A 24,790-nucleotide genomic window follows, 5' to 3' on the forward strand; every position below is an offset into this window, starting at 1 on the left:
GAAAGAAATAGAATGGATTTTACAGATGGACTGGAAGCTGGTGGGAACAGGAGTAGGGAATCAGGGATGGGAAGAGATAGGGTAGAGGGAGAGAATGTGACGAAAGACTATTAGATTGGGGGGGGCACTTAGGGCATGGGCAGAAACCTAGTGCAGTAGAAACTTTCTGGAATCTATGGAGGTGATCCTAATGGGGACTCCTAGTAATGAGGCATACTGCATCTCAATTGGCCATTTATTGTAGCCGGATGAGACTTCCAGTAGTGGGATTAGGTTGTATTCAATTGAGTTGTTAGCCAAAGTTGTCCCATGGAAATCCCAAACAACTAAGGTTGTTGGTAAAATCAAAGTTTGCTCTCCACAGATTGAGAGTGGGACTCTACTGCCTTGCCAAGCACAATACCCACACAACTCATTATTATTATGATGATATTAATTATCGATAATAATATTGTATTATTATTAATTATTATACTGATTTTCTTTTGAGACAAGGTCTCTCTACATAGCCCTGCCTGTCCTAGACCAGAATGGCCTTGAGCTCACAAAGATCTTCTTGCCTATGCCTCCTGAGTGCAGGGATTAAAGGCATGTGCCACCACACCTGGCTTGAATTATTTGATCCTATGTTTTTATTTTGGGACAAGCTATCACTGGACAGTTCTGGATGGCTTGGGATTTGATATGAAGACCAAGTTGGCCTCAAAATTACAGAGATCTACTTGTGTTTGCTTCCCAAGTACTGTGATTAAAAAGGCATATGCCACCATGTCAAACTAGGAAGTGCAAAACAAAAAGCCCTTCTATGCCAAGCTTAAAGGCAATATCCTCAGGAATCTGTTTTTACCTCTCATCTGTCTGCAATATTTGCTTGATTCTTTCTACTTGTAAGCCTCCCTGATGAGGTCTCCAAAGATTCCCACTCTACAATACTTGTCTTGGCTGTGCATGCATGCCAGCACCATTGACTTACTTCAAGCATTTTGAGATTCTTCTTTAGTCCTCTAGGGTGCTAAGACCACAGTGGCTGGGGAGCAGCTTTCATGATTTTCTTCTTTGTTTGGTTCTCAGAAATTTGATGTTGAGGAATCTGGTTGTAGATTTCTTCAAGCATAATCTGTATCAGTTTTTACCAGTTTTGAGCTTCTGAATATTTATGCTATAATTTATATATATATATATATAATGTAATACATTTTTGTTATAAATTTTGTTATATCTCAACCTTTTCAGCTCTTATTTCTTCAATTATTGATTTTTTCCTAGTCTTTGTCTTCCATAACTCTAATGGTATATGTGTAACCATTTTTCTTGCTATCATTCCAACTGAATGATAAATATTTATCTAAGCCAATTCACTGTTTTTCTTATTTCTCTTCTATTCTTGAATTAATTAACCCTACCAATTAATGTTTTTTGTTTTTATCATAGTATTTTATGTCATAAAATTTAATTGAAGAGTCACACAGCCATAATCCCAGAATTTTAAAGGTAGAAGCAGGAAGATTAGGAATTCAAGGTCATCCTTGACAATAAAGCAATTTCAAAACCCACTATGGCTACATGAGAAATAATCTCAAAACAACAAAAACAAAAGACAATCTCAACTGATTGCTGTCTTAGTATTCTCTTACAAACTCTTTCACTACTCCTTCAAACACAGGTATAATAGCTGCTAAATCCTTGCTTAAGAAAATTAATATTTATATCATCTCAGAGTTTCAATCACTGGCTGCCTTTTTGTTTGTTTTTTTATTTTTTATTTTTCGAGACAGGGTTTCCCTGTGTAGCTTTGCACCTTTCCTGGATCTCGCTCAGTAGCCCAGGCTGGCCTCAAACTCACAGAGATCCACCTGCCTCTGCCTCCCGAGTGCTGGGATTAAAGGTGTGCGCCACCACTGCCTAGCTTCTGGCTGCCATTTTCCTGTGGGATTTTTTGAGGTTTTTCTGATTCTTTATGTACTCAGACATGTGTGATATTCTGAGCACCTAAAACATCATGGTATGAGGTTGTTGTTTTGTTTATTTAATCTGGCTTTTGTTAAATTCCTGTAGGGAACATTGGTTTGTTGTTATTGTTCTCATTTTAACAGGGAGCTGACAAAGTCACCAGTGCCTGCCTGTCTTCTCTATTTACAGAACAAGTTCAGTGTTCAGTCTTTACAGCAATGTTCTGATTTCATCTGGTGTGCGAAAGTCCTGTAGACCTGGAAACCTAGTAGTGTTCATTCTCTAGTTCAGCTGTCACACATCACTGTGTCCTTGAAAGTCAGTCCATGCTGCCTTACCTAAAGGGATAACACACATACATTTAAATAAATTTTATTAAAATATAATCATATCACCCTTTTCTCCCTCCATCCCTTCCCATGCCCTCCCTACTCCCTCTCAAATTCATGCTTTCTTTTTATTTGATTATTATTGTTACACATATATGCATAAATGTATAAATATGATCTGCTGGGTCCATTCAGTGTTGCTTGTGTGTATATGATTTTATGGCAGAATATGTGGTATTAGATAACTAAGTGAGATGCTCATTCTTGGGAAAGACAAATCATTCCTCTCTTAGCAGTCATTAGTGGTTGGTAGATTTTTGTGTATGGGTAGGGCACTGTGAAATGTTTCCCTTCTATGTTGGCATATCTATTGGTTGTGTCATTGTACAGGTCTTGTTTAGGCAGCCATGTTAGTGAAACTTTATGAGTGTGGCTTCCCTGTTATTTCTAGGAGACACAGTCTCACAGCAAACTTAATAGTCATCTTGGACATGTTTTTAATATGTTTCCTGAGCCTTGGATATAGGAGTTGAGTTATAGATGTATCCATTGGTGTTAAGTACCCCACAATCAGTTGATTTCTGCATTGTGTCCAGTGGTAGTTGTCTATAATAGGTTCATTTGCTGCAAAGAGAACTTGGTTTAGTGGGGGTGAAAGCTACATTTCTTTGTGGGTTTGATGATAATTATTTAGACTGCAATTAGGAAAGTGGTAGTAGTAGGTTCTCTAAGATCCATGACCTCACTAAGCACCTGTAGCTGGCTAGGTTTTCAGTTGTATACCTTATTCCCATCCTGTTGAGAGAGCATTACATCCAATTAGACAGCTTTTGGTAACTGCCAGGGTATGAATGTAGCCGGAAATTTCTCCAATCCTGCCTCGCCCAGCAGTCCAGACAAATCTCTCCTACCCATGGTCCTACAGCCACTTATAAAATAATTACTCAGAAGCTTTTATTAATTACAAACTATATGGCCTATGGCTTAAGCATCTTGCTAACTAGCTCTTTCATCTTCAATTAACCCCTTTCTATAAATCTGTATGTTTTCACATGGCCGTGGCATTACCAGTCTATTGATATCTTATTGCCCCTTTGGTGGTGGGCTTGAGTCTCCCTCAACTCCACACTTCCTCTTCTCCTCTTCAGTTTGAATGTAACCTCATCCTGCCCTGCCATAGGCCAGTGCAGCTTTATTTATTATCCAGTGGGAACCACACACATCACAGCATACAGAAAAACATCCCACAGTATATGAATGCTACCATTGCACCTTTATGGATATCTCATCATGCTAGTCATTGTGCTTCATAGGTTTCACAGCTACAAAGGACTAAGTATTACTTTCCTGCCTTCGAATTGTGCATAGCATCTTCTGGTATTATAAAAAGCTAGACCTCAGACAGGAGGCTTTCAGATCAGATCCAGCTCAAATTGACTGAGTCCTCTGACCAAGCTATGTAGTGTCTTCAGCAAAAGGTACTTCCCTTCACCTTCTGGGAGGCAGCCAATAATCACAGCAATAGTCTATACACTGTTTTAGGGGGTTCGTGAAATATGTTGGCAGTTTTTCCTCCCTCATCTCCTCTCAGATCTTCCCTACCTTCTCATCCATCCACTCACCCAATTCCACATCTTTTCCTCTCTTTTTAGGAAGTGAACAGGCAAAAGAAAAGAAAAGCATGCAGAACATTGAAAACAGAGCTTACTCTGAAGACTTGGGGGATAGAGGCAGACAGGGCTTTTCTTTGTTCTTCTGAGGCCATAACTTCTCTATCAGAGGAGGGTTCTCCTCTCCTGAGTTTCAGGCACCTGTCTCTGCCATATAATTGAAAGGAGACAAGATGGAAGGCATTAGTGCGTGTGTGTGTGTTTGTGTGTGTGTGTGTGTGTGTGTGTGTGTGTGTGTGTGAGTGAGTGCACACAGCAGTCACTTCACTAATCTCTAATGTTCCTACTCCTTGAATAAGAAAAATATAATTCTCTTTGGCCTTCCTGAATGTACTTGGGATGCACATCTGCTGTAAATAAGATAGTTGTCTTTAGACGCAAGCCAGGAAGTACAAGAAAGATGGGGTGACATTCACAAACCTTGTGCTTAATTTGGTTTACTTCTTGCTCTGAGTGTTTCCCCAAATCAGCCTGGCTGGCTTTTCAGCCTCTCTGATAGCTGCCTCAAGCTGTCTGCCCAGGGTCTGCAGTACTTCCGGTGACAGTGTAGTGCCTCTGACTCAATTTTTACATAAGGAAGGACCCTGCCCCTCTGCATCAGGTTTTATTGCCTAGGGCTGCTTTGAGATCTGTTTGAATTCCTTCCATCATGTCCACATATTATCCACAAATGTCCATCTGCTGACTTGGAAATTTCACAATATGTTTTCCACTTCCATATCTCTTTCAAAACCACGAAACAAGTCTTATAAATGCCCTAAAACTTGACTGTTAAAAATTGTATTCACTTTTAAAATCTTCATTCATTTTTTGCCACACCTTATCACTGTATTTAAGCAATTTAAGACAGTGTCTACCTTGTTTAAGTGAAAATACTTGACCATAACAGCTTTAACTTTCTCCCACTTACCTATAAAGAAAACATTGATATATCAGATATTTCTGTGCTTCAGTAATGATTTGATATCATTACTGAAGCACATAGATATTTTCTTGGAAGATTGTTTTGTATGTGGAAACATTTCCATGACTATTGGACATGAGAGAGGAGGAGGTTTTTAGCCTATGAAGTTCAGGGTCAGTGCTATCCAAGGTCATGAGGCAGAGTTTTAGGACTCTTCCCAAGCCCTTTTCTACTGCTCTTGGGACAGCAGGGTCAGAGAAGGAAGCAGCAGGCTGTGGAAGCTTTCTGAATATGGCTGATAAGGAAAGAGTGTGGCTGTTCAATACTCAAGAAGCTAGTTTAAGAAAGAGTTGTTTTAATGACCTTCTCAAAGTCCGTGCAGTTGAAAGGCATGAAAGTGCTCTCTATTTGGGAATATCATGTAAATAGGCATTCATACATGTTATTAGAAAACAGAATAGCCCTGTTTTGTTTTATGTGTTTATATTGCTTTTTTTCCCATTTTACTTATACAAGGTGTTATGTAACCACAGTCAGGCTTGTTTTCAACTGTTATGTAGCTAAGACTGACCTTGAATTTATATCTTTTCTTCTCTATCACTCAACAGTTGAGAGTCCAAGGGTATATGCTATTAAGCTCAGATTATGCAGTGTGGGACATCAAGCCCACATTCATGCAGGCTAAGCAAGCACTTTACCAACTAAGCCACATTCCTAGCTCATTGGGTTTAAAAACAAAAAACAAAACAACAAACATTCTTAAAATCAACTCCAACATGGAGCAGTTTCCACCAAGAAACTACTTTAGTCAAATAACAATACCAGGGAAGAATTAGGAGAGAATGGGACAAATTTGAGCAATAAAAACCCAGCTAGATTTGTCCTTTTTTTTAATACAGCATTTGGATCTCCTTATATTTACCATTTAAGTCACGACCCCCAAGCCTGAGAACTAAAGACAGATTAGAAATTCTAAGACCTTGCCACTCTGACAGAATCACAGCCATTTTGTTAACAACTTCTTTTCATCAGTTTTTATTTAAAAACCATTCTAGGTTTTACTGTTTTAAATGTTATTTTGAGCAAGCTGGCATCTGCAACCGAAATAGTCAACTTTTCTTGCACTTTAGCAGAAATTGCATGCAGTCAGAAGTTAAAAATACTTTCCACTCCTTGAAAGCAATGTTTTATGGAATTTCTGTAAGGAGGGAGGGAAAAAACTACTTAGGAAGTTAAGTGTCTCTCCATCCAGGTGAAGGAGAAATAAAGGCAGTCCAGAGCACAAGGTCTCCTCTTCTGTGGTTTACATGGCCTCTGGATTCCAGAATCACTCAAGATTCTTGAAAAGACTCTCTTACTACTAACATCAATCACTATGCATCACAAGGGAATATTGAAAGGTTGTTGAGATTATGACTGATGATATTTAATAACACAAAGAAAGAAACAATGATTTTATAGTGTAAGTTTAGTATTGTATTAATGTCCTTGAAACTCTTCCTGGGTTTTTTGTTCCTTTGCTGGTTGGTTGGTTTTTTGTTTTTTGTTTTTTGTTTTTTGTGGGATGGGGTTGTTCATTTGCTATTTGTTTTGTATTTTTGTTTCTTTGATTTTGTTTGTGGTTTTGGTTTGGTTTTTTGAGACAAGGTCTCACTATGTAGCGTTGGCTGTTCTGGAACTATGTAGAACTAGGTTGGCCTTGAACTCACAGAGGATTGCCTACCTGAGCTCGCCTGACTTCTTGTTTTATATTTAGAGTAACTTTGCCATAATCTTAGATAGAATTGAAAAGAAGAGATAAACCCACCTGCTTTTATGATGAGACAAATCTGACATATGTTTAAGGTTTGGACAGAGTGTTAAAGAAATAGTGAGTTTCATTGTTTTCTACTAGAATTTGCAGATGATCTCACAGGAAAATGATGTATTTCACAATAATATAGATTATGTTTAATCATCATATAATAACAAAATTAGATCTGAATTTATCAGAATAGATGAATGTTGTAAAATTATCAGTAAATTTTTCTAATTTGAATCTCTTCAGACCCTTACACTAAACTGATTAACTTAAAATATTATTAAGTAATATTTGAAGCACCAGGTTGATTATTTTCTCATTGACAGTTACATAGCTACTGTAACTTAGCACTCCTGTGTTGCACAAATCCTAAATGGTCTTATAATAAAAACCTGGAGCCAGATATCAGGGTTAAACCTGAAAGATCAGAGAAACAGAGCAAGACACAGCTACCACCTCTTACCTCACCAACTCCGCACCTGACAGAGTCTCTGCAACATTGGGGCATCCATCTTTGGCCTACAGGCCTAGAAAATCTGACAGAATTATCTGTGAAGCAGGTTTTCTGAAGGGCTGTCCTACTTTATCTTGGCAAAGTTTGACAGTCCTTTCTTTTGTTTCCTGCTTGTCCCATTCCTGAGTTGATAGACATTAGTTTCAGAGAATCTTGTATTGTTCTAATTGTTTACTTTAGAAGGGTGTGAAATAGATCCAGCAAGAAGCAAATGTGTTTTTAGTTATGAATGAAAATGAGTAATCCATAAATCATAAGTAGAAAAATGTAAATAGTGAATTTGTGTGTGTGCCTAGAAATTGTACTGGGCCTACACATGTTTACTGACTACTGACAGTTAATAGTTGTTGAAGGAAGAGATGTCAGTTTCTCCAGTGGTGTAGCCACTGATACATGGGACATTGCCTATGTTCCAGTAAGTAATCTCACCCACACTTATGTAAATAATCCTAGTTCAGTTTGGTAGGACACACACACACACACACACACACACAAACACACACACACACACACTAGACAAGAAAGCAGAAGAGAGAGACTTGCTGGGGAAAAGGGTTTCAGCAGGAGGGAGGAGCAAGAGATGGGATGGTAGGGTAAAAAAATCATTATGTACAATTATGAAACTGTCAAGGAATAAAATAAGTAACTAAATAGCAAAGGAACAAAAGAAATGCCATTGGGATTAATATTTAAATACAGAAAAGGGATAACTCCCTACTGAAGAAAATCCTACATTTTGTTATTTAGTGAGTATCTGTCTTCCTATTTGGAGGACTATAAAATTAACATGAAATGCACTTGATCAAGCAAAATGCTGCTTCTAGGGGTGCACGACATAGTCTAAGGTGTGAATAGAAATAATGCTGCAATCGTAGTTAGAAAAAACACAATACATGCATCCCTTAACTAAGTCTTAATTGATAAATATTTTGCATAAATTTACATTTCTAAACTTTAATTTTTTTCAAAGACTGACAAGTTAGTGTTTAGGCGGGCATTATTTAATGTGTTCCCCTGTTACTTGTGCATTAATTAGTTCTGTTTACCTGTACCTAATTTTTCCTAATTTCACAACAGTTGTTGTCTTTTTGTAATTGACAATTCAATTTACTGCCTGTGTGGGCTCTGGCCCCCAAACAAGACTGGCAAAGCATAAAGCTGCAGTCTCCTCATTTCAGGTTGTTAAAGGGAATAAATGCATTGGTTGTGACTAATTTCCAATTAATTTGCAGTGGTTACAGGGGACAAAACAACTGCACCTCCTAATTAAAACTTAAAATATTCCACAGTGTCATCTTTAGGTGTTTCTGGAATATATAATTTCCATTTTGGTTCATTGCTTGACAGCTCTATTAATTTAAAAGCCCAGTAATACCTATTAGTATAAAACATGAAAAAAATATCATTAATCATTTATTTTAATTTTGCAGCTCTGTCATTTTCTCAGTATGTTTTAAAATGATGATGACACCATAATGTGCACAATTCAAACTGGATGAAGAGGAAATGGATCACACTACTTAGGAAAGATACTGAAGTACATTATTAGAGCTTAATTAATGCCAAACTGATTAAATCTGATTGCAATTCAAGCAAAATATTTTAAAGAATTTTTATTGCCCTATTATATTTTTAAAGTTATCCCAAATGCTATGTTTATAATTAGACTTACCTGTCTTATAGATCTTCACCTTAATATGTTCAGTTTAAATATTAATCATTCCTTATTTTCAAAGAATTATTTGTTTCATTTTGAAAATTAATTCTATTTAGCTAAACATAATAATCCATTATATTTAAACTTTTCAGTAACAATTCCAAAACCAATTGGACATAATATGTAAAACCATGATAAATAATGAGAAGTGTACCACTGCATTTAGAATGTTGTGATGCAAGACTACAATTGTTAAAAGAGAGAGAACTAAATGCAACCAACAGAATTCTGGACACAGCAGACAGGGAACAGAGAGAAAGGAGGGATGAATGAAGTATTAGATTTCAGTAGCACCAAAATATGTGTGTAGGCCAAATTCTACCATCCTCCTCTACAGGGGGTCAGCTCAGAGGTGTATCCTTGCTGATGTACATCAGTAGACTAACTCACAGGATTGATTGAGTTCTTTCAGCAATTAAAGACCATCTCCAGGTGGATTGCCAGACCTGAGCCTGGCTCTTGTCTCACATTTGCCTTGTGCCCATTTCACTGCTGCTCTGTGAGCTTTGATTTCATGAACTAAGATTAGTAACTAAGCTAATATACTATTAGCTTTTCATAAAGAGGTTAGCAACTGTATTGACTGCAAAATAAGAACCAGTATTTCATAAGAATCTTAACCAATACAAATTTAATGACTCTTAATGAAAATAACCTGCATAGAATTTAATAATTTATTGTTTCTATTTATTTGAAAATTCTGAACACAGTTTCACAGGCTTTATTTGAGGTGAAAAAAGTTCAGTCTTCAGATATTAACTGCACCATCCTCGAAGTAATTCTGTGGAGTGAAGAGACTGAATATCATCAAACAAGCATGTGCTGTTTGGTCTTGTCAAATTGACACAAACACAGTCATTATCTGAAAGAGGGAATCTTAAAGAAGATGACTCCATAGGATTTGTGTGTTGGAAAACCTGTGGGGTATTAGTACAATTAATGATTTATGTGAGAGGCATCAGCCCACTATGGGTGGCACCACTCCTGGACAGGTGGTCCTCAATGGTATAAGAAAGCAAACTGAGCAGGCCAGGAGGAACAAGCCAGTAAGCTACACTCCTCCAGACCTCCAGGTCACTTCTGTGGGTTCCTGCCTCCAGGTCACTTCCATGGGTTCCTGCTCTTACTTCTCTGGATAATGGACTATACACTATAAAGTAAGATAAACTCTTTCCTCCTTAAATTGACTTTGGTCATGGTGTTTCATCACAGCAATAAAAGCCCTAATTAATACAATGATGTTCAACTCACTAAATAAAAATTAGTAAGGAAATACAAGTATCTTATCCCAATCAACTCAAAAGGTCAGCAATTCACTTAAATGTTCCTTTATCAAATGTTTATTAATGAATCTCATATTAATAATATTGGTAACACTTTACTAATGATGTTTTTATAAAGGTGCTAATATTTTTCTTATAGTTTTATAATGGAAAGGTAAAAATTCATGACATGATTTGTGAACTGAGTGTAGATATGCTCTTCTTAAATATGCACACAAATACAAAATTTTATATTTTGTAATGAACTAAGGTCTATGACACACTATTGGTCTATAATTCTGAGGCAGCATAATAGAGAGACTGGGTCTATATACTCTTGGATATAGACCTGTATGAAATTGTGAAAGAACAGAGAGAGGGAGGGAGGGAGGGAGGGAGGGAGGGAGGGAGAGAGACAGAGAGAGAGAATTAGAAACAGAGACAGAGAGACCAGGAAAGTTTTCACAGAATTTCAAAGAAGACTGAAAATCAAAAGATGAATAGTACATAACCAACCCGAAAGGGAGAAAACATGGCCGATAGGGAAAAGGCAGCAATGCGGGAAGGTGTATAGCATGCAAGGATCTGAAAGAAAACAAGACAGAAGTTGAGCTGAAAGAAAGGAGCTATAAGCAAAGCAGGTAATTCAGTAGGAGTGATTCCTGTGAAGCAACGGGGCCTTGAAGCCCACAGAAAGAATCTTCAGCTTTGGGTCAAGAGTCATGTGGAACTGAGGAGAGGTTTGAGCAAGACAGATGCAGGCTAGAATGATTGAGTCAAGACTGTGCATGGGAGTAACTAGTGTTGGAGGGCTTCTGCAATAGTAGAACCTAGACACAGGAATTCAAACTCATTCAGTAGTGAATTGTTTGGAGAGGTGAGAAAGGGTCATTCAAGGAGGAGCTGAGATTCCAAATCTTCTTGAGCGGCTGAACAATTATGGAACAATTCCCGAAATGGGGGAATTTGGAGAACTAGCAGGACTTTTCTGTTTACATCAGATTAGGTTAACTAGAGTGTGTTCACTCATCAATGCTCTAGACACATTGTTGAGAATGTCAACTCTTATGGCATCAAACAATGGACATTCTGTAATAACTGTGATGTCAAAATTGTATTACCTTGAGGACCCTTAACACTAAAGGCTGGGTTTTTCTGATCATTGCCATGATACACTAGGGCATGGCTCAGTTTAGGAAGTGGACACTGTTTGTTTAAAAAATGCTTTTAATAATTAACAAATTCCCCATAGTGGTATTTTTCTAGTATTCCTTTGGGTAAAAGGAGAACCTAGCATGTGTCACAAATGCTATCAGCTATCAGAGTGAAAGCAGGTAACCACAATGCAGCATCTCAGTGACATCCAAAGAATTTGGATATTTTTATCTCAAAAAGAAAGGTTGAAAAAATGTTTTTTTCACTGGAAAACACATGATTATATTAAAAATATAAATAAATTGCTGCTGAAAAATAATATTTACCATTAATCATATATATAACATCCATAGCATCAAGTGACATTTGTTGGTTATCCTCCTGGGACAGATAATGACTCAGTAGCACAAACAGGGCATCCTAGACCAGAATCCAAAAGCTGGCTGGGTACAAGGGACAGGCTCAAACCTTTGCTTAGGGTCTTTAAGTCCATGTTGTCTGTTTGTTTGTTTGGCTTTACGAGATGAAAAAAGATCATATAGGAAATTCAAGATGAAGTATAATTCATGAAAAGTGAATTTTGAGTGTATTTTTATTGTCATTAGAAGGGGGGAATCTTTTTGTGTTATTCTCTTTATCCTCTTGTTGGTAGTGTTTTCTCATAAGACTAAAGATTTGATGATTCCTGGAATAAAATTGTCAATATAATTCTCACTAGAGACACAGGAATAATAAAAATGTTTTAAGAATTTCTTTGACCTTCCTGGAAATCAATTAAGGCAATAAAATAGTTTTTGAATGATGAAGAAAGATTTTATCTTAAAAGAGGTTTCAAATCTAAGTATTAACTATTTCTCCTTCAGCATGGCCAAATGGCTGATTGTCATCAGGGAAAAAGTTTCTTTTTTCATATGTATTTAAAATTCCTATGAATTGCATTAGCACGGAAGACCCTCAACTTAATTTTTGAGAGATTTTTAAAAAAAATCTTCACAGTGAATTCTTTGAATTTGATGCTATTAAAGACTTAACATTAAATTTGGAAATTGTCATCATTTCAGAAAATGGGATTGTAAGGAAGCTGGGAAGATACTTCAGAAAATTGTTGTTTCATTGCTTCCCCCTTCCTCCCCCTCTCCCTTCCTCTCTCTCTCTTGCTCGCTCTTGCTCTCTTTCCTTTGACAGTTGTGGACTTTTACACCCACCACTGTCATGTGGCTTTGTTGCTTGGTTGAGTTAAAAAGGGTTGCCATTATTGGAAGGATACAATCTTATTTGGAAATCAAACTAGGTAAACTTTTAGTGTTTCATATGATTGCTAAATTAAGTTCTGCCAACATATTTTATGGTATTTACCTTGCTCTGGATGCTCCATTCATTTCTAAGGCAGCTGAATAAACCCAGTGATAATAAATTCTTAAAGAGATGAAGCACAGAAAGAAAATTTTGGCTAGGCTTGGTGAGAATATTTAGAAAGGAAGATGGTTAACCTAGTAAAAAGCCATGAGAATCAATTGAAGATGTTATTACTGAAGCCAAATGTAATCAGTGTGTACATTACCAAACTCAGAACTATTAGCATACATTCCAATTGAGAATTTTTCACTAAAGAAATTCTGAATGATGGCACTTAATGCAGCAAAGATATACCATTAAAATTATTTTCATCATGCAACTATTGATCATTTTCTATAGCATTATTTTAAATTTAAAAAGGTTTCACTTTGTAACTCATAGTTTACCACTGGATTTTTCATTATAGAACTTAATTCTATTAAAGTTCACCAAATTATGCCTATGTTTTATATGGCTACTTATAATAATGGTTCCACATAAATGGTAAGGAAAAAAATCAAAAGAAGAGTAATGTTTCATGATGTGAAAATTTATGAAATCCAAATTTCAGTTTCCATAAATACAGTTTTATTGGAGCAGTCCTACCCCTTGATCTTCACATAGTTCAATGACACTGAACTGTAGCAGCAGTGTGGAGTGGAACAGAAGACCACACAGTTCACAAAGCCACAAACATTTACTATCTATCCCTCCACAGAAATACAACTATGTGAACATCTGCTTAAACACCCTGCCACATTCAGCTCTCAAAGACAATTTGAATATTTAGAATGAGGTTACACATTTTAATAGCTTGTATGCATTCTATGCAGACGATTGTGACAAATCTCAGCATGCATGTCCTTCAAGCACATGTGCTTTGGAAGTTAATACTATGTAATAGATAAGGACTAGCCCGCACTGAAGACAGGGCAGAATATGGAGCGCTGCCTTTCAGTGACTACCCCCACTTCTCTGGCGATCTCTAATCACATCTTTCACAGGATGTCATTCGCTTGCTCCGACCGTCAGTGTCAGTATCCTCCTGTTAAAAAGTTATATACCTACACTTCACAATTGCTTCAGTGCCAGTAACCTATTCTTGCGTTACTGTGGGTATGTTAATTTTACAGATTCCTTCGGAACTCCACACCCACAAATCCAAAGACATTGGACCTCTCCTTCAGAGTGTCATACTTAACATACTGACATCACCAGCTTCCCAGTTGTCACCCTTGCCAAAAATGCTTCCCTTTCTATAACTTTACACATGGCAATTCAGATTTAGAGACACAGAAGACTTAAAAACACATTCTCCTTTTCCAGTGCCCAGCACATCCAAGCACATGTCCCATAAGCTGTGCCTGCTTGGCTTCTCTTGGCTCTGCCCCTGCTAAATTCAGTTTGTCAATCCCATAACTAAAGTCTGTTTCACCTCTTGAGTGGATCATGACCTTGCCCTGCCTTCTGATTGTCCTGCCTCACATCTGGCACCCAATCCCTAACTATGCTGATGAGAACAAAATGCAGATTCCACCATGACAAAGTGCCTCTTGACAGTATCTCTGCAGCTCCATGTACAACACACATACAGCACTCCTCTGCTGCACTTTTGCTATCATCATCAGAAAGGAGGAGCTTTCCAGGAAAATAGATGAGAGCAAGGTACAGAGGGGCTGGTTAGCAAGGTGGGATAGGGGAGGGTCAGTTCTCAAACTCTGCTCTTGCACTTACAAATGAATGTGTTATTCAGATTACTGAAACCACATTTATCTAGCCTTTTATTACATAAAGCAAAAATGTTGACACATACATCTTAGGATTGATGAACAAATAAAATAAGATAATGGAAAAAGTAAAATCACAGAAAGAATTAGTCTTTTAGTCTTTTCAAAGAACCTATGCTAACCAGATTTATTTCAGCTTGATAAAATACTCAAGAGAAATAATGCATCGGGGGAAAATGTTTACAACCTTAGAAGCTGTAGCCCATAGTTCAATGGTCCGGTTGTTGGGTCTATGGTGGTAGTGAACACCATGGAGCTAACACCAGACAGAGAAAGCAGCCATTAAACAAGAGAGAGAAGGGACTACATGTTTCAATATCACTTTAAGAGCACACCCCCAATGACCTAGCTTCCTCCCATAAGACCCCACCTTCTAAAGTTCCACTGCCTCCCAACAGCACCATAAGCTAGTGAGTAAACCTTTAATGCCTTTGGAGATGCTCAGAACTGAACCTATAGCAATTGGGGAGTTCCTTAAAGAAATGAAGCCCACCTCTGTTCTAGTCTTATCAGAATGCTTGAAGAATTTACATAAATAGATATGCCTCAAGGAAAAGAGTGTTGTATAACCTGTGTTCAGACTAGAAAAGCAAGGTAAATTCTACTTTTCATAGGAAAACTGGTGGAAATATTTGATGATAGGTGACAGGAAACCATGTAAATATTTACCAATGACCTGAGCCATATAATGTTTAGAAAATAAACAAAAGAAAACTCGTGTCTCTTCTCTCCTCCTGTACTTGAGCGGCAGTAAACCTCTGGAGAAAGCACCAACACTATTTGCCTTCTGCTCTCAACACAGGAAGGTATAAACTCCTGCCTTTATCACTTTCATGAAATAATACTTCAATTCTATACTTTTCTATACACTGTTTATTTTCATTTGAATGACTTTCAGTTGAGGTCAGCTCAGAGCTGGATGAACCAAGCAGCATCCAACAGCATGTGCAAAGCACTTAGCAGAAATCTTGCTACAATAAATCTAAGTAAATCTTCATATATTCTTGCTAATGTTCTTTAAAATTTTTACTTGCCATGTAGAAACTGTGTATGTAAGTGCTATTATTCTTAATTTCTGACTGATGTGTGTGAGGACTTGCTATCAAGTTCTGGAAGGTAGTCAAAAGGAATGGCAATAGCTTATAATATTTGGGAGGTCTCTGCGACCCCCTGGCCAATAACAAACAAAGGAACCCATTCCTGATACTGTGGCTTTCACTTCACAGCATGTGCTAGCTAGTAGGGGTGCTGTTCCCAATTACAGAGTAACTGCACGTGAACTCTCTTTCTCTCTCCCTCCCCCTCTCCACTCTATTTAACCATACCTCCAAGTTTCCATATGGAATTTTGAGACTGGTTCTAGCCTGTTATCTTCCTGCCTCAGCCTCTTGAGGGCTGGCATTACAGGCTCATACTACCATCACCATTACACTCATTGATGGAAAGGCCTTTGTGTGTGTGTGTGTGTGTGTGTGTGTGTGTGTGTGTGTGTGTGTGTGTGTGTGTATTGGTTGGTTGGTTTGGTTTGGTTTTTGCTTTTCCATTTGAGACTGGATCTACCCATATTCCTCCAGCCTCAGGTTCCTAGGTGTAACAATTATAGGCATGTACTATGCCCCACTCAGAAGAATTGCCTTTCTTATCCCACTGTAATTTTCTAGAAGAGTAGAATGTCTGGCCATTGAGGACAATATTTATCATCTTGCACATTTTATACTAATGTTCTTTGGTCTTCATGCATCTACATCCTTAATGGGATTGTTTTTACTTCAGCTAAGTACAAAGACATATAATTAATCCAATGAGATGCTGTATACTAACAGCTTGGATATGTGTTAGAGAGTTTATGAGTACAAGTTTCTTCCTTGTTATATCTTCTGGCAAAAAGGTAAATAAAACTAATAGTTTTTCATTTTGATTTTACAGAAATAAATTTATATTTTAAAAATATAATAGTGTATATTGACCATATAGGAAAGGTCAAATAACCAAGAGGACTGGCTATAGATAATTGCAAAAACAAAACTGGCTAATACATGTCTTCCAACCTGAAAATGCAAGCTGAGCATTATGGCCCTATGATATCAAAAGTACTGAGTGAGATACTATGCTGTTTTTTAATACAATAAAAACAAAAGACTTATTCTTTTTAAATGATGTCCAGTATAGAAGTCTCATAGATATTCATCATGTGAACTGTTGGCTGTACTTAATCCTAAACTGATGCTAATTTTATGTGGCTAGAACTATTTCTTTTAAAATCTTACAATATTGCTGATAATTATCTCATTTTCCAAGATGACCCAATCCTATTAGAACTGACAATAGATGTAGACCCAGAACTACAAATACAAAATTTATGTTTTTATTTTGTTTACTTTGTTTATTTTGGTTTGAAGGTAGAGTCATTATGTAAGTAATACATGATAACCACTTCCTTAGGTGCTCATTGAAAAACAATATTTTTCATAAAATGATTCAACTTAAGAACAGAAAAATAGTCCTTTTCTGATTAACTTCCTGTTTCAGTACTTATGACATTATTGTACATGTGTCTTCATTTTTCTTTCTTAGGGCACTATAATGTCATGGCAACAATGATTACATATTTAATTTACTCAAATTTCCTGGTACAATGTCTGAAGTACAGATTACTTCAAATCTTTTACTGGCTTTTGGGACTAGAATTATCATCCTGGGTCATTTTTACCCATTAATACATGAGGAGATGCTGTATAAGAGATCCCATCAAAGGGATCTGGAGTTCAAAGTCAGTTGCTTTGAGACTGAGCCAGTAAAAAGTGAATGAGGATGTAAGAGGAGTCTCTTACCCATCAGAGAGCCAATGGTAATCCCGGACCCCTAGAGGATAGGAAATCTTTACTGGTGGAGCTATTGATGAGTTGTTTCTGCTCCAGAAGATAACTTAACACCCACATCTCCATAAGTGGCCCATGTTAAACCACCGGGTCATTCAACAACAAGAAGAAGACAGGAGAGCAGGAAAAGGACTTGCTGAAGGGAAAAGGTAGTTAGTCAGGAGGAAGATAAGTGAGAGATGAAACTTTCAAAGAATAAACCAATAAACAAGAATAAAAACAAATCAGTTGTTTAAGATTCAGTGTGATAAGCTGTTAAAAATAATGACATCATGAAACTTGCAGGTAAATGGACGGAAACAGAAAAAAATCATCCTTGGTAACCCATACCCAGAAAGAAAAACATGGTGTGTACTCACTCCTAAGTGCACATTAGCTGTAAAGTAAAGGATAACCATGCTACAATCCACAGACTCAGAGAGGCAAGGTAACAAAGAGGCTCAACAGGGGATACCCAGATCTCCCTGGAAAGGGAAAAGAGAAGAGATGTAGTGAGAGGGCTGAGGGCTGATGGGGATGGGAACATGAGTGATCAGGTATGTGTGGAGGGGGCAAACAGAGGGGGAGAGTACTGAAAGACACTACTGGAAGGGGGGGGGCACATTTCAAGGTCAGGTAAAAACCTGGTACAAGGAAATCTCCAACATATCTACAAGGATGGCCCCAGCTAAGAATCCTAGCAACAGTGGATACATAGACTGAACTGACCATCTCCTGTGAACAGACAAGACTTCAAGTGGAAGGAGTAGGAAACTAACACAGCCACATAATCTTCAATCTACAGTCTGTCCTGCCTATGGGATGTGCTGGTGTAAGAGTAGCCTAGAGATTGACGGAGTGGCCAACCAATGACCTGTCTGGCCTAAAACCCATGCCAGGAGAGTAAGCCCACCCCTGACACTGCTTAGATCACCATGACCCAGGGGCTGGATGACCCAGAAACCTAGGATAGAACCAAACACAGTTGGAAGAAAAAAATTGTCAGTGTTAATGATGCTTAACAATATTCTGCTGTACTCATAGACTGATGCCTAGCCCAGTTGTCATCAGAGAGGCTTCATGCGGTTACTGATGGAAAGAGATGCAGACCCACAGTCAAAGCTTAGGCAGAGCTTTAAGAATCCTGCAAGAGGGGGAGAAAGAATTATAGGAGCCAGAGAGGTCAAGGACACTACAAGAAAACTCACAGAATCAACTAACCTGGACTCATAGGTGCTCACAGAGACTGAGCCAACAACTAGAGAGTCTGCATGGGACTTACCTTGGCCTTTTACGTATATATGACAGTGTGTAGTTTGGTCCTCTTGTGGGTCTCCTAACAGTGGGAACAGGGCTGTCTTCAAATCTTTTACTGGCTTTTGGGACCCTAGTCCTCATCCTGCATCATCTTTCCCCATTAATACATGAGGAGGTGCTTAGTCATACTGCAACTTGATATGCCATGTTTTGTTGATATTTATGGGAGACCTGCCCTTTCCTAAACAGAAATGGAGGAGAAGTGGATTGTGGAAGTGGGAACAGAGAGGAGGGGAAGAGGAGAGGGACAGGGAAGAGAGGAAAGAGAGGAAATTGCAACCAGGATATAAAATAGAAAGACAGAAAGAGAGAAAGAGAGTGAGGAGAGAGAGAGAGAGAGAGAGAGAGAGAGAGAAAGAGAGAGAGAGAGCTAGACAGACAGATAGATAGATGATTAAAGACCACAAACAGAGACAAATAGCCAAATTAGTAGAAACACATGAACTGTGAACCAATAACTAAGGAGCCTCCATGGTACTAGACTAGGCCCTCTCTATATAGGTGAGTTGTTTAGCTTCAAATGTTTAGGGTGTCCCCAGGCAATGAGACCAGGACCTGTCCCTAGTGCATGAGCCAGCTTTTTGGAACCTAGTGCCTATGCTGAGACACTTTGCCTCTAGCCTTGGTGCAGGGAGGAGGGGCTTGGACCTGCCTCAACTTAATATACCAGGCTCTGTTGACTCCCCAGGGGAGACCTTGCCTTGGAGTAGGTGGGACTTGGGGCGGGGGGAGGCTGGAGGGTGGGAGGAGGGAGAACAGGGGAATCCATGGTTGATATGTAAAACAAATAGAAAATATCTTAATTAATGAAAAAAGATTCAATGTGATAGAAAACTGAATTAGGCAAGTTTGGTAGAGATGATTTTTAATCTACATATGAGTGGGTATGTTGATATATTAACTGATGGCTATCAATTTTTCATTTCATAGACAACAAAATTAAAATTGAGCTAGCAACCACAGAATTTTGGCCATGCTGAGCTTATTGGCCTTTAAAAGGGCAATTTACTTTTATAGTTAAAAAAAAAATGTATTTTTTTCCAGCATAGTCTGCTTCCAACATATTTAAAGTTTTTTGCTCATTCAGTTTTTTAAATATCTCTGTAGAATGTGAATTTTCATTTCCCAAAAGTCCTAATACTGATTTAATGATGTGATTCACGTGACAAGCATCTATTTTCTTTGCTTCGTTGCTATTAGTGAAAGACAAGTGAAGAATGTCAGGTATGCACTTTCGGAGATAGTTTTTCAGCTTCTAATGAGGCGGTGATTCTTTTTGAGAGGAATACTCATCTCTGGTGCGGATGCTGCGCAGATGACAACTGATATTTAATAAGTGATGGCTCTTGTATTAGTCGCAGTTCACCAAAGAAAATGTCTCAGATTGCTTTTGAAAAACTCGCAGCATCAGTAGCCCAAAGGCAAGATGTGACCTTTTTATTACATAATGAGAATCATTTATTATCTTACAATGTATCTTAAAGTCACAGACAAAATGCCATTTGATAATTGCTTTCAATTAGCTTTGAGCATAGCATATATTCATAAAATGTCTTCTCTAATTTAGAGTTGAATTAGAGAAAATTGCAGACATAATCTACTTTAAGGTTGTCTCATTTAAGGTGATTCGTGGTTTCATATCACAGAAATCAACATGAGTAGCTTGAGAACACTGCCTCTGAGTATCAGAGGCTTCTTGGTGTCTGATTCTATTGTATCACCAATTAATTAACAAATTAGAAAGATCATTTCTGACCTTTGATGCATGTTAACTTTTGACTTTCATTTCTAATGATTGTTTGGAAATGAAGCCTTGCAGCTCATGTCTAAAGAGAGAAACAATCTGATTAAAAAGATAAATAAGGTTTGTTGAATGCTAAGTACCTCCTAACGCTGGGCCATGGTCGGGACTCTGAATACACTAATGGCGACTCTTTTCCTGTTTCAATAATACAAGACTAAGGTTCAAGAAATGACACTGGGTAATCATGCACTCTGAAGTAAAAGTTCTAGGAGACTGAAGTAGGACAAGTGAGGTTAGCTAGATATCAGACCATATTGAAATCGTGACTTCAACTAATTTCTACTTTGGGTTAACATTTGGGTACCACTGAAATGTATATCCTCATCTTCCTTAAAGTATTTCTGAAATCATGAAACTCTCAAGTTGAAGTTTAACCTTGTGTTATTTTCGTTACTCATAAAATAGAGCTGAAGAATTTCTCAGAACTTGGTATTTTGTCCTCATATCACTCTTCCTCTGTTTTTCTCTTTCCTAGATAAAAATTACACACAAGAACCAAGCCCCAATGCTGATGGGCCCTCCCCCCAAAACTGGGTTATTCTGTTCACTCATCAAAAGAACAAGAAACCGAAGCAAGGAGTAACCCTCTGTCAGGAGAAATTTCAATAAGATGCGCCATGGAACACTTGGAACGATTTCAAGTCTCCTGCTCTGACAGAATCATGGAATTAACAGTTTTTGTTATTGAGTTGATGTAAAATTTGGCTATTAGGACATTTATTGTCTCTGTTTTTACAGGCATCTCTGCATGAAAAAAGTAGATGTTTATGTGACGTGATACTGCAGATTTCAGTTGCATGCATTACCCTAGGTTTTTCTGTCTCTCACACACATCTTACCCATTTCCATTTACAAACTGAAAGAGCAAGGGATTCTGACGGGAAATGATTCTTGAGGTAATTGCTGTCATTGGCAAGCACTAATAAGTAAGGCTGCAATGATCCCGAGTGCAAACTGCCTTCCTTTGCCCTGTTAGAATCAGTGTATCCATGGCATTAGACCTGTGACTCAAGGAGGAGCCGAAATCAAAGACTTTATGAAGTAGTTGCCTATGATACCATGCTATATCTAAATAGTCTTTCTTCAACATCATTACTCTTCTGAATGGACATTAAAATATCAGGCATAAGATTTTTCTTGTGCTAAAAAATAGAAAAGGTTTTTTGTTTAGCTTTGTTTTCAATTCCAAAAAAGAAAATGAGTGAAAATATGTTACTGACAGTAATTGTGATGACATACAAAGCCTTAGTCCTTTCTGCATGAGAATCTAGACATAGATGTATAATCACACTAGTAGCCAAATAGATGTTTTAAACTATGTGCCTAATGAATCCGTTTCCCACCAAAGAATCAGAAAATTATAGTTCTTATGAGTTTGTGAAAAGCAAAATGTTAGAAGAGAGTGAGTTACCCACTTGTTGTATTAAAATACTCACCATTCAAAAACACTAAATCATACAACACGATCAAAGCTCAACAGCCAGTTTCATGGCTCTTTGGTCCCCTACCATATATGACTAATTCTTAGTGGCTATTTTAAGAACACTTCAAGAAGGTGAATGACTGCATTAGTTCCCTTCTAGGGTAATATTGAGCTCATCAAAGCAAATCATGCATATAATTAGTCCCTTACTGCCCATTCATTCCAGGCCCATCTCTATGACATTTCAAATGTTTAGGAATATAGAATGGCCTAGATCACTGCTTAAGGTGTTCATGGCATGATTTGTGTCTTTGGTTGTTTAAAGAAATTGTGGAACTATTGCTTTTCATCATGTTTCTTTGAGGCTATCATATGAAATGAAATACTTCTGAGCAGCCTCAGTGTAGTTCAGTTGTACTGACCTGCATCTCATCCCTGCAAGTTTTATGTTTTCAAACACGCTAGCAGGAAAACGTGTACTTGAAATGCATGATTTATCAGCTTTCCTCTCTGCTCTGCATTAAAGTGCTAATGATTTATCAGTTCTATTTTTCTATTGATTCATTCATCTTTGAATAACAAATAGCAGTTAGTGATTCTGTTGAACACAACCCTGTGCATGGATTTATTGATTTCAAGTGAAATTGCTGTAATTTTAGTTCTTTGGTTTGAAAACTCAAGTGAATGCTGTTGTATCAAATAGCTGCTCTTAAGCAATGTCTGTAATGGAAGATTATGTATAAAGTGTATTCCTTTAGTATTCCAGGAACACAGGATGCTAAATACCAATCAACAATAACTTTAATTGCTTTAAAAATAAAAGCTTTTGAATAGAATTCAGACATGATTTAGCTTTCCCAGGAAAATTATGATTAAAATTACAAATCAAGTACAGCAATCAGTTGTCCTAGCATAGTAATAATAAAATAGTTATTCAGCAGAACAGTAATCTAGACCAAAATAATACTCCAAACAACCAGAAAAGCAAGCATCACTGACATAATGTCACATACCACACTCACTGCTGTTGTCCATCTATGATTACAGGTAATAAATATTTTTACACAAACTGATGAGTTTTTCTATAAATAGGGCAGGCAGACCTTGTATCAAAATATTATTCTGAATCCACAAATTATTTTATGTTCAGGAAGACACTTGGGCAGCAGCAGTTTCTCAATCTTCTGCAGTATTTTGCACTGGGAAATGATTGTAGAAAATGAAAGTGCTGGCCTGTATGGTGTCAGGAATGGAAATAGTGGGCTCTGCAGCAAGATCACAGCCTGTGCTAAGAGGCATTACATTTCAGTCCATTGGATTCATGGGTAACACTAATAAATCTTCAAAAAGAAATTAAATTTGACTTTTCTAAACTCATTTTATTTTAAGATAAATGATGTGCTTGCCCTTTGAGTACACTACTCCTGGGGTTTGGGAAGTCGTTTTTTAAAAATCTACTTTGATGATTTTGAAATAAGAGAAGATATTCTCTTCTTTTTTATGACAGCTTCATGTGAAGAATATATATTTTAAGGAAAATTCTAAATGGAGAGTTCTATGGCATATTAAAATACTGAATAATGAATGTTAGCTTTACAAAATGGAAACTTTTCTTCCAGGCGTGTGGGTGTTGGAGGTGTTGAGTCAACCTCTTTTAGCTGGAGTAGGCATACTAGCGATAGAGTTTTAAGTGAAGGGGTGTGAAAATGAATACTGCCCTAATTTACAAGGATCAGGATTTCGAGGATGGAGTTTCATACCCTGCTACACACTGCCATACACTAAATTGTTAACTAGAGAAGACAGATGCCAGAATTAACCTAGAAACACACACTTTCAGGAAATAGGATGGATGATATCTCTGTGGAACCAGAATTGCATAGGTCAAGTGTGTTTTTTCTCACTTCCCACCATATGCATATTATCTGTAATCTATGTGGAAAGTGATGATCAGGATTTTGTAATAGAAGGGAATTTTTTTTACCTTGAATAGGTCATGTGCCTGTATTCATTCTAGATGTAACTGATCAGATGTTCAGTCCAGACAATCTCCTGAAGGCAGAAAAATAAAACAGTGAGTACTAAGGAGTCATGCACGCATTCCCCCGTTTGTCCAGTTGTCCGCTTTTAGGGGCTGGGGGCAAGTACAGTTTTCAGGGCAGAATCTGTTTTGAGACTGAGACTGTCTATGCTACTCAAGCATGATCGGACTTTTAAATGGTTCCTTTCCTTTTTCTATTTGTGTTAGCTGGTTTTCTGTTTGTTTTGAAAAAACAAATTGTACTGTTTATGGTACAGATAACCCTCCAAGAATTACTCAATGTATAATGTATATTTCACATTAAAAGGTAAAGCCCTTTAAAGTATATTGAGGCTGTGGAATTTAATAAAAATAAATAAATAAATCTCATAAGAGCCTTTCATTCTGTGAAAGAGAGAAATCACACCTTTAAACCAGCCAATTGAATTGCATTGTGTTTAAAGGTTTGAATGAATCCTCATTTGAATCTTTCTATATATTCTTATTGTGTCTAGAACATAGGGGTTGTTTAATTAAAGTACCTTAATTATTTTCTCAGAAAGTGTTATGTATAAATCCTGGTTTTTGAAATAAAAGTGCTAACCATTCACTTGTGTATCATTCATTCTGCACTAAATCCTCCCTTAATTTTTAATATCCATGAGAACATCATCAGAAGCTTTCCATTAGAGAACCTGGACCAGCCACCCTGCCTTTATCAGGAGCAAGAACTTTGAATTTAGGGATTAAACTATTTTGTGTTTTAGTTAAGGTATTTTTTGCTGTGAGGAGATGCCATGACCATGGCAACTCTTATAAAGGAAACATCTAATTGAGGGTGGTTCACTTACAGTTTCAGAGGTTCAGTTCATTATCATCATGATGAGGATACATACAGGCAGACTTGTGGTGCTGGAGCTAAAAGTGCTACATCCTGAAGACAA

At 37.4% G+C, this 24,790-nt stretch overlaps 1 protein-coding gene across 5 annotated transcripts in view; it reads left to right on the top strand.

Annotated features, from left to right (window-relative positions):
- Positions 1 to 24,456, top strand: part of Dgkb (diacylglycerol kinase beta) — a 700,455-nt gene extending 675,999 nt beyond the window's left edge. For all 5 annotated transcript variants that reach the window (XM_036205893.1, XM_036205892.1, XM_036205894.1 and 2 more), the window contains one exon: positions 20,879 to 24,456. In XM_036205893.1, coding sequence (XP_036061786.1) covers positions 20,879 to 20,986 — 108 coding nt within the window. In that variant the 3' untranslated portion in view covers positions 20,987 to 24,456. The remainder of the gene's footprint in view (positions 1 to 20,878) is intronic.
- Positions 24,457 to 24,790: the final 334 nt, after the last annotated feature.

The sequence above is a fragment of the Onychomys torridus genome, chromosome 14 (genome assembly GCF_903995425.1).
Source record: "Onychomys torridus chromosome 14, mOncTor1.1, whole genome shotgun sequence".
NCBI lineage: Eukaryota > Metazoa > Chordata > Mammalia > Rodentia > Cricetidae > Onychomys > Onychomys torridus.